At 33.2% G+C, this 17808-nt stretch overlaps 1 protein-coding gene across 1 annotated transcript in view; it reads right to left on the bottom strand.

The window, feature by feature from the left end:
- Positions 1-4463: 4463 nt before the first annotated feature.
- The window catches only part of LOC145277669 (nucleoporin SEH1-like), a 52899-nt gene continuing 39554 nt past the window's right edge, over positions 4464-17808 (bottom strand). The window contains exons 6-10 of the mRNA XM_080129333.1: positions 16258-16350; positions 13911-14051; positions 11557-11632; positions 7330-7408; positions 4464-5959 (exon numbers count right to left, since the gene is read on the bottom strand). Coding sequence (XP_079985459.1) covers positions 5763-5959; positions 7330-7408; positions 11557-11632; positions 13911-14051; positions 16258-16350 — 586 coding nt within the window. The 3' untranslated portion in view covers positions 4464-5762. The remainder of the gene's footprint in view (positions 5960-7329; positions 7409-11556; positions 11633-13910; positions 14052-16257; positions 16351-17808) is intronic.

The raw sequence follows: 17808 nt of genomic DNA, 5'->3' as shown, positions 1-17808 counted from the left end.
AACAGAAAATGAGTGTGTGTATATAATATATATATATACACCTCCGTCAGTTTCAAAAAATAATGATAACCCTGTAAGGGTGGCTGAACAAGGAGTTGATATTCAAAAAAGGGTTGCACAATTTCTAACAACACTCACCCATTGAGAAAAGGAATTGCTTGAATCCAAGTATGAGAAGTTACTTGACTGGAAACAATTTTGGCGCAAGTAAAGAAATGCTAGTGTTATTTCAGAGTTTTGTTGCATAAGCAAGGCCTAGTCTACTCTTTTATAGAGAAAGGAGATATGGTTTGATACCTTACCCATACTGATCAGTTTGGTCAATGAAATACAAGGTTAAAGGGTGTGACCCAATTTTATAATAGTATGTAAAATAAGGAAAAGAAAAAAAACATTTTTTGAGGCACCAAAACAAACAAACAAACAAACAAAAAAAAACAATAAAAATATAATAAAAACTAATTATAAAGTAAAATATCATTTTTACATTTTAAGGCTTTAGGAATGATCAAAGATGTAATAAGTCAAAGATTTAATTTTTATTTAATATTTGATTTGCATCAACAGGTTTCAAATTATCAGAACTGGCCATTGTATTCCAATACAATATAGATAAAAGGAAATAACCATGTTAGATAAGCCTCCCCCCTTCCCTCACCTCTGATCTTAATTTTATACATACCAAAAGTTCTTTGTTCCTTCTAACCTAAGAACTGAATATAAAATCTCTCCCAAATCCAGATTTTAAAAGTAAAAAAAAAAAAAAAAAAAAGGAAAAGAAAGAAAAAGGAAAAGAAAGAAAAAGGAAAAGAAAGGAAAAGGAAAAGAAAGGAAAAGGAAAAGAAAAAAAAAAAAGAAACTCTTTTTACATTGTATATGTGGGGATTAACACAAGGGAGTTATAAGGATGAAATGAGGATACATATGACTATAATAATGCCATAGGAAAACTAGATTAGATATCCTTTTTTCAATGGTTGAAGCTGAACAAAAAAATAAATGCCCTCTAATATACTTCCAAGTGAGTGGGATATGCATATAGAATGTCTATACTGATCATCTTCTAAAGTAGGTATTTATGACCTCAACTTAATTAAAAATAAACAAAAACAGTGCTCTTATAGCGTCGACTGTTCAGAGAGATGACTTTGAAGATAAGCAGTCACATATGACCAAATAAAAATGGCAAGATGAGATCGCCCAAAGAAGGCAGCGAATGACACATTTAAAAGCATGGAATGTACACGGAACTATTCCGATAAATAAAGGATGCACTAAAAAATTTGGAAGTTACCAACAACAATAGAAGGAACCTGAAAAAGGCCAAAGAGTAAAACAGCTCAAACATGAATGTATCTGCAACAGTAAGTATAATCTAAAAACACACAAAAATTTTTTAAAAATAATAGTCTATTTCAAAAACACTGAAATATGGCTTAATTCTTTTTTTTTTTTTTTTTTGCTATGACATGCCAATAATTTGAGAGAGAGAGAGAGAGAGAGAGAGAGAGAGAGAGAGAGAGAGAGAGAGAGAGAGAGAGTCGGATCCAAAATACGAAACCAGATTTTTTTTTTTTTTTAAAACCTTGGAAAATGACTGGCTTGAAAATGTCAAATGTAGAGTCTAGTTTCATTCTGATACAGAAAATCTGGTGCTTATCCTTATCCAATATTAAAAATTGTTCACAAAATGAATATAAAAATTTTGGTTATGTAATTATGTGTTAGGTTGAAGAAAAATAAAATGAAAAATAAATAAATACACCAAAAATTATTCATATTCATAAAGAATTTAAGAAGAAAAAAAAATTAATGACAAAATGCCTTGTCTGTCATTTTCTGATTACATCATGTCAATGTCCAAGGGACATAATTCAATATTTCAAATATCACAGTCATCATAATAATACTGGCTAGAATTTGTTTACTGATTAAATTGGATTTGATTTTATAAAATAAAATATAATACTGAATGAATGTGTATAAATTTTGATGTGCAGCCTTTCTTTTAGCCTAACAAATGGATACATAAGTTTTTGTGCAATTATAATCTTTTAATATTGGAATCAAACTGGATAAATGTTAAAAATTCATTTAGATTTGTATTTATTGGCAACTCATTCAATTATGATAAAATTGTTTTTTGTTGTTGTTGTTTCAAAGTTAATGTAATGATTGAGGAAGAAAAAGTGAAAATAAAAAGTAAAAAAAAAAAAACCTTAAACAAATCTTTAAGCATAAAGAGAATCACTAACAACGAAAAGGAAACAAAAAAAATACCTTAAAAAATTCAGTAATAATTGCAACTACAGACATGGTCTAACGACAACACTAGTTATCAGTTTCCATAAGGACTGCTTGAGATGGAAAATTTTATTTTAATCTATAATCCCAGCAGATTATCCAGACAGTGGCTCATCACAGACAGCTTGAAAACCAGTTGGTTTGATGACACATAGCAGTGGTTTGTTCTTTTTTCATTGTAGTTTTTTTCTTCAAAACAGTGGCTGTAAAACTTATTAAAAGATAAGCACAAAATCATTGAGGTTTCATGTTTTTGGAAGTTTTATTTTTTAGTATACATAATATCCTTACTCCCATTCTCAATGAGGAAGGAGTTAACTGTCCTAAACATGATTGCTCACACCCTCTCTTTCAAATAGTCCAGTAAAAGGAGAAAGATTTTCTCAGCTTATCCACTACATACTGTTGGCGACTTCCTGCCTGACATTATCTTAACACTAATTTTGAATTTTTCACTTCTAAAACTTTTGTGGAAAATAGAGATGTTAACATTATTTTCATAACTTTTATATTGCTATCTAACTAAACTTCGCTACTAGCTTACAAGCAGGTAGAAGTGTTATATGGTAGGGGTAGGAGTAGCCAATGTTAATGAAAGCTGATATCGATACAACTGAGGTGTGTGTGTGTGTGAGATGAGGGCAGAGCAAAATAAAGTTTCTTCCTAAACAACTCAAATCAGTTTCAACCAAGTCAAAATTAAGAGAAAAACAGTGCATATGAGGGAGGTGGGGGCAACAAGAAGTCCTTCTTTAATGAAACAAATATTATCCAACTCCTAACCCCTCATGAATCAAAGAAAAAGTTTTAAGAGAAAAGGAAAGCAACACAAAGAGAAAGGAAGAGAGAAAAAAAAAAGAAAGAAAGATAAAGTATCAAAAAGATAAAAAAAAAAAAAAAAAAAAATCTGACCAATTAGTGAAGAAAAAAATAACGAGGCAAGATTCTAACAATTTCGCAGAAATCAGCTAAAACCAGGAGAAATAACATCCACCTCTGGTATGTTTTCCTCTTCTTGCAGTATTTGTTATTCATTAGGAATTTCTGATACTTTTACATATCTTTTTTTTTTTTGTGTCATAAAATTAATTGCCCATAAGAAAAAGGTACATACAAAGTGGTATGAACTGTTACAATAAATTCTTTAGAATTTAAAAAAAAAAAAAAACAAAAAAAGAAAAAAAAAAAAAAACTTTTGTACTTATAGATGAACCAAATAAAAACTCCAATCTCTTCTCCAAAATACTAAGTCTAATACTAAATCAGTAATAATGTGGGTAACAAAGGCATAGAATAATATATACTTAAATAAGCAATGGTAAAACAGGTACATATGTAAATGCGTTGGATAGAAAACAAAAAGCAGTGATTGTCAAGACGCCAGCAGGAGAAAGAAAAATATATATATATATCAACAAGAAAAGGAACAAATAAAAAAAAATTAGAACAAGACATTGCTGTTTTAGTATTATTAGACTGGCTAGTGTTCAGGAGAGATGAAAAGACTATATTATATTATACTATATTATATTATATTATAGGCCATTAGAACCTTTGATGCTTATCCAGAACTGCCACTTTCCCCAATGAAAAAAACAAAAATAAAGAATCTATATGATATGGGTACTCATGATAGAAAAAAAAAATATATATATATTGTACACGAAAGATTATTCACATTTATCAAGTAGTTTTATTTTTTTTATAAAGAAAATATTTTTTTAGCAATTAATGGACATTTTGAAAATGTAACAGGCTGATTATGAACTATTTCTAAAAAATATTGCAAAAGTTTAAATTATTTAGAGTTATCTTCCTCGTTTCTTCAGAACGTTTTTGAGATCATTGCTTGCCATTTAGCCACAAAATTTGATTTCATTATTTAAAAATAAAACTTGATAAAATTCATGATTTTTGGTGTACAATATTTTCTTTCCGTACATACATCATACAGATTTTATTTTTGTTTATTCATCGTGAGGACGGGTGGGGAACTTCTGGACACACAATTGGCCTTCTGTAGATAAAATGTAATTTTCATAAATCTATGCTTATAAAATTCAATGGGATAACATAATTAAGACAGAATTGCGCAAGCCATGGAAACCTATCTACAACTGGATAAGTTCTAGGAGGTTTTACCTTCTCTCTTTGAGAAGAGGTTAGTTTATAGCTAATTGGCCGAGGCACACTTAACAGGGAATGCCGACAGGGCGGCCCAGGCACTTTCTGCAGGTTAGAGTGCCCCTACTCAAGGGTGCCAACTTCTCAATTTCACTTTCTGGTCCTCGTGTCACAGTTCAGAGAGATCTAAATGCCCCCTCCTCTCTCATGAGCAAACTTTGGCAACTGTGCCATATAAAATAATGCAATCAGGAGTTGACTAATTAGTTTCAGTGTTATCTTTCGAACAAGTATGATGAAAGAAAGTAATTCTATTTTCTTGCAATTATCTCGTTTTTGTTGCTAGAAAATAGAGCAGAATCAATACTATCCTTTATTCAGATTTCAGACTGGATGTGTGGTGTGTCCAAATTATAGGAGGCATATTTTCAGTAGGTCCCTTTCAATCAATGATAATTAAGTCAGTCAGCGAACATTGCAGTTAGGGATGCGGTCAGTTCATCTTAGGTGCATGATTGATGAAATATACGTTTTGTGCTATCCTCCACTCTATAATAAGCAAGTAAAAACAGTGCTGGACAAAAGCATTTTAAGTGTTTAAGGTGAATGAGAAAGCAAATAGCAAGTCAAGCAATCCCACACTTTCACCATTTTCATAATGAGACACCCCGCCTTTTCTATACAGATTGATGCATTTAATAAAAAAAAAACAAAAAAAAACTTTCCATTTTGACATGTTTTTTTTTTCAATTTTGTATTCTACTTCACAGATCGAGACATTATTTTGTACGAGTACAAACACTGCTGAAGCATAATTTTTTTCTGTCACTTTTGACGGAAAGTGTACACTCGCTATATTGCCCTACATTTTGATTAAGTACACATTTATCAAAAACTATAAAAGAATTGTGTGTGTCTACAAAAATATGAAAATGAGAATTTTGGTATTTAATGAGAAACTGGCAAACCGTTTTGAAAGTGATAAAAAGATTGTATATTAAAACTGGAAAAATCATTGGAGAAATAGAATGTTCACACATAATTTTAATTGAATTAGAAACTGAAAGACAAGAGAAAATCAAATTTTCAAAATAAAAACAATATATGGAGGAAGATGGAATCATAATGGATTCGATTTGATTTGATTTAAAAAAATGACTGCAGAGGAGGGGGTAAGAAACTTAAAATTTAAAAGTAGCACAGAAAAAATAAGGTGAAAAAAATGTAATTATATATAAGTTCCATCAAAATAAATTCAAAAAAAATTTTGGAGAGGAAAAATGGTGAAGAAAAGCAAAAGGAATAGGAAGAGTGATAGTTTGGAGAAAAAAGGATTAAGTCATTGGTGCCCCAAAACTACCTCCAGAAATGACCTTAAGGTATCTTTTATTTGATGAAAGTCCTGATGTCATTGTAGAAGCTTGTCCAACAGGTGAGAGATCCAACCTGGACTGGCTGGACGATTCTGGAACAATTGAAGGGAGGTCTCCAACTAGAACAGATATGCATTTCCAGTTGCCAAGGTGATTTACTGAAATTAAAAAAAAAATAAAATAAAAATAAAAAAGGCAAAATAATATTTTATTAGAAAAATAAATAAAATCATCAAGTCAAGAACATGTATATTTTTTTCTAAGATTTTCAGTTGGAAGAACATCTGATTTATTTTAAAAAACCGATTTCAGAGTTAAGGAGTTAAACCTTTCTCAGCTGGCTCCTCATGTCAGATGCAAGCTAAGCCACTGCATTTCCTCCCTTAGTTTTTGTTTCATTCTTTTGTTCACCTTTTCCCTTGATCGATGCTCACATGTGAAAACAGAATATGCAGGACAATTGTTTACAATCATGTCTTTATAAACAGGTCACATGACCAAATTACAGTAAAAACAAAATATTAAAACTTGCAGATTAAATTTAAATAACGAGAATGAGGAAAGTTCATTGAAGCATTCTTTTTTTAAATTTAAAAAATTAAAGCAAAAGCCATTGAAAGCCACCAATAGGACACAAATGTTTGTTTTAAATTCTTTGAGTGTAAAACGTTTCTTCAGAAACCAGACAGGTTTCATTTCTGAATGATTAAAAAGAGGTTTCAAACATTGTTCCATTATAATGAGATAACCAATGTATTAAAAAGATTGTTACAAACAAACAAAAGGTTAACTTTTACTCATATGAAACACATGCTTCGGAAGAAAGGTTTCATACACAAAAAAATTTAAGAAAAATATTAAAAAAAAAAAAAATACTTGTGTCAGTCATTTTCAAAAGGTTTTTGCTTGATTTTCAAATTGAAATAACTTTCTCCTTAATTTGAAATTTTAGAAAACTAATTGTTAAAAAATTATTTAAAAAATAAAATTTTTTTTTTATCATCAAGACTTTCGGTCTAGGACATTTTTTGTATCAAAAACAATTAGTGATTTTGTTTTTTTTCTCTCTCTTCATTTTGCTTGTGGTATTAACCTCGAGGAGCCAGTCTCTTCATGGAGAAAGAGGATATAACTTGTTAAAATTTGTGCCACCAACAGTCAGTAACACGAGACATCTCTTTCTCTGTCCATAAGAGGCTGACCCCTTCGGATTAATGCCAAAAGCAAAATGAGAAAAAAAAAAAAAAATTTTAAACTATCAATCTTCTTTGAAAAGGTATCTTTCATGAAAAGTCTCAGTAAAATAAGATTTTCATTATTTAATAAATTTTTAACACCAAGTTTTCTAAAATATCAAATTAACCTTATTAAATGTTTTCAAAGATGTGACCAAACTCCCATTTTTTTTCTTTTAAAGATTTTTAACCACATTACCAGTTTAAAACTGATCGCTGATCGAATGAACACATCTTAAGAATGGATCAATACTTGTTCTATTAACCTGAACATCTGAAATCCTCAGACTTACCTTTCCAAAGCCTCACTTTGCCATCATCACCCGAAGAAGCCAAAACAGTGCCAATCACATTCCACGATAATCGCCAGACCTGAAGAGGATGCAAATCATTTGAAGATATCAAATAATAAAAAAGTGAAAGAGAAAAAAAGTGAAAAAGTAGGAGAAATCATAAAATGAGAATTTAAAACTTAAAATATTTTTGAAATAATAAATCAGACGCCATTGAGAAATGGAAAACGGTGATGAGCCTCATTTTCAACATAAAAATATGGCAAACTGACAGAGTAATTAATGGGCCATACTTTGTGCCAAATCTACAGAAAGAGTGTGCAAAGCTCGAACATGCAAAATGAGTGAATGGCCGTGCGAGACTATGCCCTTTTCATTCTCTTACAGTGTTTTCTTGATTATTTTCATTACTTTTTTTTCCCTTACGATCAAAAATAATCACCAGAAGTAAGATATCTTCTCTAGCGTGGTGGCATTCATCCTAGGCGAGTTGAGCCAGCTTTCTCCAATATTACATTTGCAAATGGACATGGTAAGGAGAGATGATTTTTATGTTAGTTTTTGCAGAAATGTGTTGCCACTCTCCCACATAATACAGTGCCTGGCATTTTTCAATGGTCACCCATCTGGTACTGACCAGGCTCAACATTGCTCCATTTTGGTCATCTAACAGGAATTGGTTTCTCAACAAGATTATGTGTATATAAATGGGAGATACACAAAAAAATAATGGTTTATGATTAGGTCCATATAAAAAAAGGTTACATGACCAAATTGCAATGAAACAATAAGAAAGCTGATTAACTAATCAGAAAGTCTGGGAGCCGATTGCGATAAAAACCATCAAGCGTGTTAACCATTTTTTGCCAGTTGACATTAGAGTAGCAACACAACAGAATGCTAAAGACAAGCACGCTTTCAATACTGTGAGAAACATTATTTCCAAATGCTGGGAAAAACTCAGCTGAATGTACATCTCGCTCTGCTCAACTCCCTACATAGTATCCCTGCAACTTATGTCCCCGATAGTAGCTCCCTACATCAAAGTGGCACTGTGCCTTGTTTGGGGTGAAAAAAAAAAATATCTACACACATGGAATTTACACATATCATTAAATATTAAAAGAAAATGATAAATGTATATGATAAAAAAAAAATAATGTAAATTTATTTGGTTTCATTCTTCTTATGTCCAATTTACTGTTATGAATAAGTAAAAAAAGTCTTAAAAGCGTAAATAATGTTCAGCGGTGATATTTATAGTATGATTTTTTTTAGCATTAAGAAAGGAAAACATCACATCTTATTCGATACATTAAAATAGTTCTTTTTGTATCATTTGGATTATTCAGACTACTGTTCTCATCTCGAATGTTTTCTCACATTTTGGTTGATGTAACCTACAACCTTCTTCAGGTGTATCTTGTCAACATAAAATCTTTCTGTTGGATTCAGGAATCAGCACAAAATTTGGAATGAAACTATATTTAATCTACAGTAGTAGCATGCTTTCGTTTTGTCAGCCATGACCAGGTAGAAGTCTTAAGTTGTAATTGTACTGTTAGTATCGCCTGAACTAAAGATCGAACCTTCAACCTTCACCTCCAAACTTCAGAGACATTCTTTCACATAATTTACAAAATAGCAATTTTTTTTCTGAAAGTCATAAACATCAAAATTATTTCTTTTATACCATATGTATTTTTATATGCGTGCATGCATTTTTGAAAGGCTATGGTTGATCGGTCGGTAGGTCTGTATTTGTCATGCTTAAGTTTAAAATAGCATTTTACACTCCGTTATTCCTGCAACTTATGTCCCCGATAGTAGTTATGCAAATTAAACCTTTACTATAACGTGAAGTTATGCAAATTAAACCTTTACTATAACTAATTTTTATCAAAGTTTAAACAATCAATTTAGATATTAAAAACAAAGTACTGTATGTAGGAGGATGGCAAAGTCTCCCTACATATAAAAAGAAATACAGTCTTGAAGTCGCCTTTAGCAAGTACTGAATAATAAATCTACTGTTTGATTTTGTATGTTTTATGGTAGACTAGCCTGGGTGCCCGGCGTTGTCCAGGTATGTGTAAGAGTGTTGGTTGAGCAATAAAAAAAAAAAAAAAAATTTAGGAGTAGTAGGCAGGCTTGAACCCGTAACATGCAAAAGGAAAAGAAGGTGAAAAAAAGCAAACAGTCTTATCAATGCGCTCACTGTGATTGTGACGCCACGGGCGGTCGAAATAACGTGTTTTATGCGACGTCATTGACGCGAGGTTTGAATGACTTGCAAAAATGTCAACAAAAAAGTGACGCCCTCCTTGTAAAAAATGACCCAGTTGATGGTGAAAGAATGTTTTTGGCCAATTTTTCGATATTTGTTATCCAAGACAGAGCTTTAAAACGATATCAATTTTGTCACAGTCCAACACATCTGTCAAACTTTTGGCAGAGATACACACATTTTGCCTTTTATATAATAGACTAGCCTGGGTGCCCAACATTGTTGGGGTGTTTGGAGGTATATGTTGAGCACAATAAAAATAAAAAAAAAAAAAAAAAAATAAAAAAAGTGGTAGTAGGCAGGCAGGCTCTATCCGTACTGTGGAGGAGGAAAAGAATGTGATAAGAGGATAATTAATTAAATTAGTTGGTAATTAACTTTTGCCCGGGTGGAGGATATTGGTACAAGGACAAAATAAAAAAGATAGCGAGGAAGACTAATTATCCTACGTTTTCGAGTTTGATCCCACCTCTCTAACCAGTAGGCAAAATAGGATAGGGAATTCAATGAGTTGGTAATTAACTTAAGAATCATAGGAGTCACCATGCATGTGCAAAAATGAAAGTTGTTTTAAACCTGGCCAGGGGCCAGTTAAACTTCCCGCTTTCTGTCGTTTGATTTGCTTTCATAGAGAAACAAATAGATAAGACACAAGGTCCTGTTTAACGTCGAAACAATTCAGTACATAAGATTGCTTGAATATAATTTCAATTTTTGGCCATAGTAGGAAGTGGGACATTGTGGATTCATACCTTCCCCAATGGAATAAATAAATAAATAAAAAATAATCTGGTAGATTTAACTTGGAGTAATCGATTACAAAATCTACGGCAATATACATAAGGCCAATCGTGCATTTGATTTAAGCATAGTTGATCATGGAAGAAAACGAAAGGAGGTTAGGTGGAAAATGAATTAAACGACAGGAATAGAAATTTATATGCTTTCTTCGTTTATCTATATTTTCAGCTTGATGATGACTGCCATGAAAACATTACCATAACCAAATTCTAGTTTTATAACAATTGGGTTCAATTAATAATTTAATGAGCAAACAATACTTCAATTTTCATTATTACAGCATTCGTATTATTCATTCTACTGTTCTCACCTCTAGTGTTATTTGCACGTTTTCATTGATATAAGTTTCAATCTTCGTCAGGTCTATCGTGTTGAACCCGAGAATATTTTTTTTTTTTTTATTAAACTGAAATCTGCACGGAATTTTAAATGAAACCCTTTATTTAATTCACGTGGGTAGCATGCTCTTGTTCCATCAGCCATGACTGGGTAGAGGTCCTAAGTAATTCGCAATCATATTTTGAGTGCTACCTGCACTGAGGATAGAAGAGTGTAACTTATTGAATTTTACCAAGTACTTTATCCACTATATCATGGGTTCTTGCGTGAATACACAAGAAGAAGGTCAGAGGTTTCATCAACTGAAACATTGTGTGAATAACCCAAGATGAGAACAGTAGTCCGAATAGGAATTTGGAGACCTCATCTCAAAAATTCAGAAAGGTAATATTACAATATTTGAAACTAATTTAGTTAAAATAATGGTGTCTCAATGGCAGTTATGTTAAAGCTGAAAAGTTCAAGATTACACATTCTTTTTATCCGTTGTGAAGATTAATAATTTTTTTTAAATGTCTAAATTCATCATGTGCGGATGTACAGTCAGCCACATTTCAGAATGTTAGAAACTATGTTCATTTTCTTATTGAAAGTTTGCTGTTATCTCCAGCATTCTAAAGTTCAGAATCTAGTCTTCCCTACTCATGGCTGAACGTGGGAAGAAGAGAGGAATTCATACACCCCTGCCCATGTGCAAATGAGGACTCAATAACCAAGAGAAGTTGAACACATCATGCTCGGCTTTGAATAGTAATTATGTGAAATGCGGACGTAAATGGAGAAAATTGAAAAAAACTTACCTGATGTTCGTGATCATCAAACTGATCAACTAAAGAAATTTCATATTCAGTCATTGTTTCTAAATTATTGTCTTGCCTAGAAAAAGTGTAAAGAGAGATATTAGATGAAAAAAAATGAAGAAAAATAAAAATTAAATTACAATATTGATTCATCAAATTCAAACAAGGAATTATACTAGTGATTCTTTGTTTGAATTTGATAGAACAATAGCATAATCTATTAAATTTTATTTTCATCTATTTTTTCCTATTTCTTTAATTTAATTAAGTATATTGAGCTTTTTATTGATAAATTTCAATTTTAAAAGATAATATTTATATGCACACACACACACGTGTGCAAAGAGAGAAGTGCTAAAATTTAATTCCAAAGGAATTAAATGAATCATGTTGATTTGTATTGAAAATATTTTGATCGATTCAAAAATATTTTAATAACAAGGCATTAAAATCTCATTCTAAAAAAATCAATACAAAAACATGTTTTATTTTGGAAAAGTAATTGCATTTGAAAAACAAAAACGATAAAATAATAATGTATCCCACAAAACAGTTTGAAAGTAAGAGACTTTATTCTCAAGTGTACAAAAACAACACAATGCAAAAAACATGATTGACTCCCAGAACCACAACCAAACGAAAAGGGTAAATAACTCCATACTTAGGGTTATCGCCCCTTCCTGTTAATCATGTCAATAACAATACTGGTGTTAAGGTTTTGCTGAGATACAAGGAAAATATCTTTCTACAAGTACACCTGATTATAACCGATTACATTGATGGCTAAAGTGGATATAAAAAAAAAGAAAAAAAAGGGGGGTGGGGGAAATGTGATTAAAGGGAGCTAAACACAATTTCTAACTTCTGTAGAAAAGAAGTTTGGAACAAATAAAAGTGGTATAAAACCATGTTCCTCAGAATAAGCAGAGCTTTCTAGCCTTGATTGGTAATCTACTTAAGAGAGAGCAGATTCTGATTTTCAAAATGCTGAAAGGTAAACGAATCATCAAAAAATCAACACTTTTGTATACTTAATACCGAGTGAAGGAAGTTCCTAAAGTCAACAGCCAGGATCAACAGCTGCATCTTGCTGGTAGGAGTTGCGACCACTGGCATGTATGTACTTTCTAGAATACTTTTTGTCTCTCTCCAATATATAGTGTAAGAAGTATTTTGAGAGTAGGTAGGGCTTTATACTTATTTATCAATTTTCCTGTAGCTGGTGTCTAGACAAAACTCCCTCTTCCACTTTGTCCTAAACCAGTCTAAAATTAACCTGAAATTATGTCCAATATACGAGGGTGTTCAATAAGTAATATCTTTGACTCATTTCTGGGCCACGAGTCTACCATTTGACAATTTCAAAACATTAGAATTTCAAATATTCGAATAGAGCTGCACACATGACTGTCATTTTGCCAGTGTTGTCGCACGGATATATCTGCAGTCATGTGAGGTGTGTACTCATTTTTGAGATACACTGTATATTAGTTAAAATATATTTATGGCAATTAACCCATACAGATGTCTGCTTTTCATTCCCGTAAGGAATCATTAGGCTAAGTGCATGGAATTAATGTTACCGGTTGGTTTTATATATCCACGTGGTGTTTACTTAATTAAATTCGTTATTACTTCTCACAAGTTAACGTTTTCATAAGCTAATGGACGAGTTTCTCTCAAACAACGGTTCAGCTGACCTTAACTATGTATCATTTATTCTTTTTTATTAACGTATAGGTTGAGGAGCATCACCCACACTGGGGTGTTACCATCCAGGTAGCTGGTTATCTGCACGTATGGTAGATCTCCCTACACACTGAGAAGAAACTATCATCAACTGCAAAGAGCTTACATGCAATTTCTCTACAGCAGCCACTTTCAAGACAGCTTAGGTCAGCTTCTCCCCAGTCTACCATGGATTTCCAAACCTCATACTATCTCCATGGCGTGAACCTGTTATGTGTGCATTCAATGCACAATTTGTGATAGTTTGTGCTGGTCCAAAGTTTTTATTGGATTCCAATGCCAGTCGCAATGCCAATTTGATTCCGGTCAGTCCTGCAGCAGAAAAATTGTTTTCTTTTTAATAACAAACCTGCCAATGAGAAATACTTACCTGACAAGATCAAAACAAGTTCAATGAACACAATACACTAGCTAAGAGCACCAAGAGCCCATCTCTCTCTGAGCAGCATACATACTCAAATGCCCTTCATACCAGAAAAAACAAAAAAAAGAAACTGCCTTCCCTTGCCATTCTACTAGAATATATGCTTTAAACTGTCTGAGAAGTTTCATTATTTTTTTTCATCCTGACACTGATTATGACAGATTTTTTAAAAAGAACTTACTTCAACGGTGCTATCTTGATAATCTTCAAGTCATTTGATGCAATGGCTAATCGATGATATGAACGGCCAAAATTTGGAGAGAAAGCAAGATCATGCACTGGATCTGTTACGAATGACAATGTTTGCAATTTACTCCAAGACCTGAAAATTACAAAATAAATTTAATCAAACCTGCACAGAAAAAGTAAAATAGAATAGTATAGGTGAAGGAAAGGGGTATTTATCTAAAAAAAATTTTAAAAACATTCTTCTACTAAAACTTGGTGCAAGCTGGTCTTGACTTTTCCAATCCGACAACACCATCACAATTGCGGGGAGTTGAGCAGCGAGATATCTGTTCATATTACATTTAAACTTCTGCAGGTTAGTGCAGTCAGAGAAGCAGGAAATAGGGAGGGGAATTCAAAAGTCGAGCAGTTGGAGGGAAGAAGCTATTATAGTAGAAAATTTTCCAGCATCTAGAGATGTTAACAGTGAAGGGGTGGGATTTTGCTGCTTGTTTGGTAGGTCGGGAGTATGAACGTCGAGGGGCGTACAAGTGCTGAGTTATAAGAAAAGAAATTCATTCGCTTTTCATCATCCAACGCAGGAATAGAACACATACTGAACGTGAATTATTGTGGTTCGAAAATTGCTTATCTACGAAGGACGTTCCAAAAGTAATATCTCCTATTTTTTATTCCACCCGAATGGATCAGAAAGGATTGCAAATAACATTATGATAACTGGATTTATACAATCATGACCTGAAAGTTACATATCTCTGTTGCAAATATTGATGGTGTGAGACTAAGAAAGAAACCTCTAGCATAGACACATATCAAAAGCCAAGATGCGTCACTGAATTACAGTAGAACCTCGGGATACGGTGGCCCTAGGATACATCTTTTTCAGGTTACGATATGGAATACAATGTTTTTCCAGCCCCTGGTTATGGTATTTTCCCCACCTTACAGTGTTATTTATAATGTTATTTGATTGTATACATGTGTATTATATACTGTACTGCATTTTGTTACTAATTTTTAATGTCATATCTTGAGGTTCTAGTGTACTGGCAAAAAGTATATTGAGAATGATGGTGACTATGTAGAAAAATAAATTCTGGAGCACAAAAGATTGTTCGTTTTTAAATGGTACCACTCCTGTCTTCATAGTACTTCAACTTTTAGAGTTACAAAATAGGCTTTATTTTTTTTAAATGACCTTCGTATTTTAAAGGCAGCTGTCTTGTGTGTGATTACCTAAGTCAGAAACTACACATCCACAAAGCTTATATTTTTTTTATATTACTGTAAATAGAATATGAACACTTTTTTTGTAATTTCACTCATTCAGAGATCAACAAGAACAAAGTTAGCCAGATGGGGAAATAAAGAGAGAAAGTTTTAAAATATACATGTTAGACATACTTTTTAAATCTATTTTGTTGACTGGATCAGGTAACCATACTAGAATATAATGTGCTCTAATTCTTGACAGATGGATTTTCACTATTTAATCAACTAATAATACTTGACTCTTACTTTAGGAACAATCATGTTCAAGGGAGACAATTTTCTTAAATTGCAATTAAATTTAAAATGTCCCCCTCCTTTTTTTTTTTAAAGTAGATACTATATTTTGCATATTAAAAATAAATCAAATTTACTGTTGAGTTAATTTGGATAAAGAAAAATTAAAGTGGAACCCCCCCCCCCAAACAAACAAAAATCAAAAGCATTTAAACATACGCCACATTATTTCAATTTGCAGAAATATATTTTCTGGAGCGTTAAAATCTTTAATTTAGCAAATAATTTTACAGATATGTTATCGCTGTAACGGGAACGCACATCACATCTGCTGCTAAAGTTACTGGAAAAATAGATAAACCATTCTACCATTGCAGAAAGTGTCTCACCCCTGACACAATCCTCTATGTGTATAACATATGTCCTAAGATGGAGAACTGCTATTATATAGAGGGAAGTGTCGCTATGAGCATACCTTTCTTGCCATGACAGAGGACAAAATGGAATGATCTTTCCTTCCCTATAACCTTTCACACAGAAGAGATGTTGCTAGCCTACTGTAATAAGTAGCTCGACTGAGCTCCAATCCCTGATGCCCCCCCCATGTAAAATATTCATAGGAGATATTAAGGTCCAGTTAGGTGTGAAGCCCATTCAGAATCATACTTATTACTGATGAGACTATCACAAAAGTAACCCCACCTTATAGCATAGTTGAATTGTAGAAGTGATTGTTAATTTTATAAAAGATTCTATATGTACTATTGAGGAATGGCACCCAGAACTCAAATTACATTTTAAAAAAAAAAAAAAAAAAAAAAAAAATTGCTTACCTGAGTTGATCATTATATTGATATACAAATACTTTCCCTCCAGCAGAAGGGTTTGTATCATCACTACCCACTGCAATCATTGGCGGACAAGATCTGGAAATAAAAGGAAAGGATAAAAAAAAAATGTCATGGTTGTAAAGTGAATATATTAGTGCTGTCATGCTTGTAAAGTGTCCATTTCATTTGCGCATATAAATGCTATTTCAGATTTGAACGTGAGAAAATGCTTCCGGTAAGAAATGGAGTTAAACAGGGCTGTCTTTGCTCCTACACTGTTCAGCTTGATGTTTTCTGCAATGCTATTTGACGCATTAAATTCAAAACAGATGGAAAGCTGTTTGACCCAAGGAGACTGCAGGTTGTGACAAAGGTGAGGGAAGCAGTGCTGAGTGACTTTTTGCTGATGACTGTGCCCTCAATGCCAGCAACGAGCGAGAAATGCAAGACCAGATGAACAAATTCTCTGCAGCCTGTGACAACTTTGGCCTAACAATTAGCACCAAGAAGACCAGAGTTATGTTCCAACCAGCACTCAGAAATCTGTATCATGAGCACAGTATCTCAATCAAGGGACAGAACCTTCAAGCGGTTGAGACCTTTACCTATCTGGGCAGCACTATCTCAGACAACCACAATCCATCTCGAAATCAACAGAATCGCCAAGGCAAGCAGCGCATTCGGGAGACTCAGAAGCAAAGTCTGGGAAAGGAGAGGAATCAGCATTGACACCAAGCTGAAGGTTTACAGAGCAGTTGTCCTCACCACATTGCTCTATGGCTCAGAAACCTGGACTACCTACAGAAGGCACGAAAAAACGTTGAACCACTTCCATGGCAAGACAAAGTCCCTGATACAGAGGTCCTGAAAAGTGTTAATCTTCCCAGCATAGCTAATACCATTCGAAAGACCCAACTGAGATGGGCAGGTCACGTCTCCCGCATGCCAGATGAAAGAATCCCAAAACAACTCCTGTATGGCGAGCTGTGCCAAGGCAAGCGTTCACTCGGAGCACCAAGAAAATGCTTTAAGGACAACCTCAAAGTCTCCCTCAAAGATTTCAACATCAGTACCGTCCTGGGAATCGCTTGCATCAGACAGACCCCACTGGCGTCACCTCATCAACAAAGGAGCTGAAACAGCTGAAAAGAGAAGAACCCTCAAAGCAGTACAGAAGCGTGCAACCCGCAAAGCCAGAGCAACAAGCTCTGTCCCCACAACACTTGCTCACCACTGTCCAATTTGTGGGAGAGCCTTCCATGCCCGGATCGGCCTTACACGTCATCTCTGGAAGCACAAAAACACTACTTTTACTCACTAATGTCATGGTCATCTTCGACTTCAAAGGATGAACAAACGAACTAAAAACAAAATGTACTAAGTATATGCGTTTCTCTTATTGTATTTATACTTCTTACTTGTACTTAAAGTAGAATTGTGTATTTTAGTGGTAAAAAACAAAAACAAAAAAAATATAACAAAGAAAAAAGGTACTTGTGCACTTATGCTACCATGCTGAAATAATAACATTTAGAAACCCATTCTTAATATGGG

The sequence above is a fragment of the Euprymna scolopes genome, chromosome 6, assembly GCF_053919585.1.
Source record: "Euprymna scolopes isolate OS-2025 chromosome 6, ASM5391958v1, whole genome shotgun sequence".
Classification (NCBI taxonomy): Eukaryota; Metazoa; Mollusca; class Cephalopoda; order Sepiida; family Sepiolidae; genus Euprymna; species Euprymna scolopes.
Note: the sequence above shows the minus strand (reverse complement) of the source record. Positions and strands in the feature narration are given on the sequence as shown.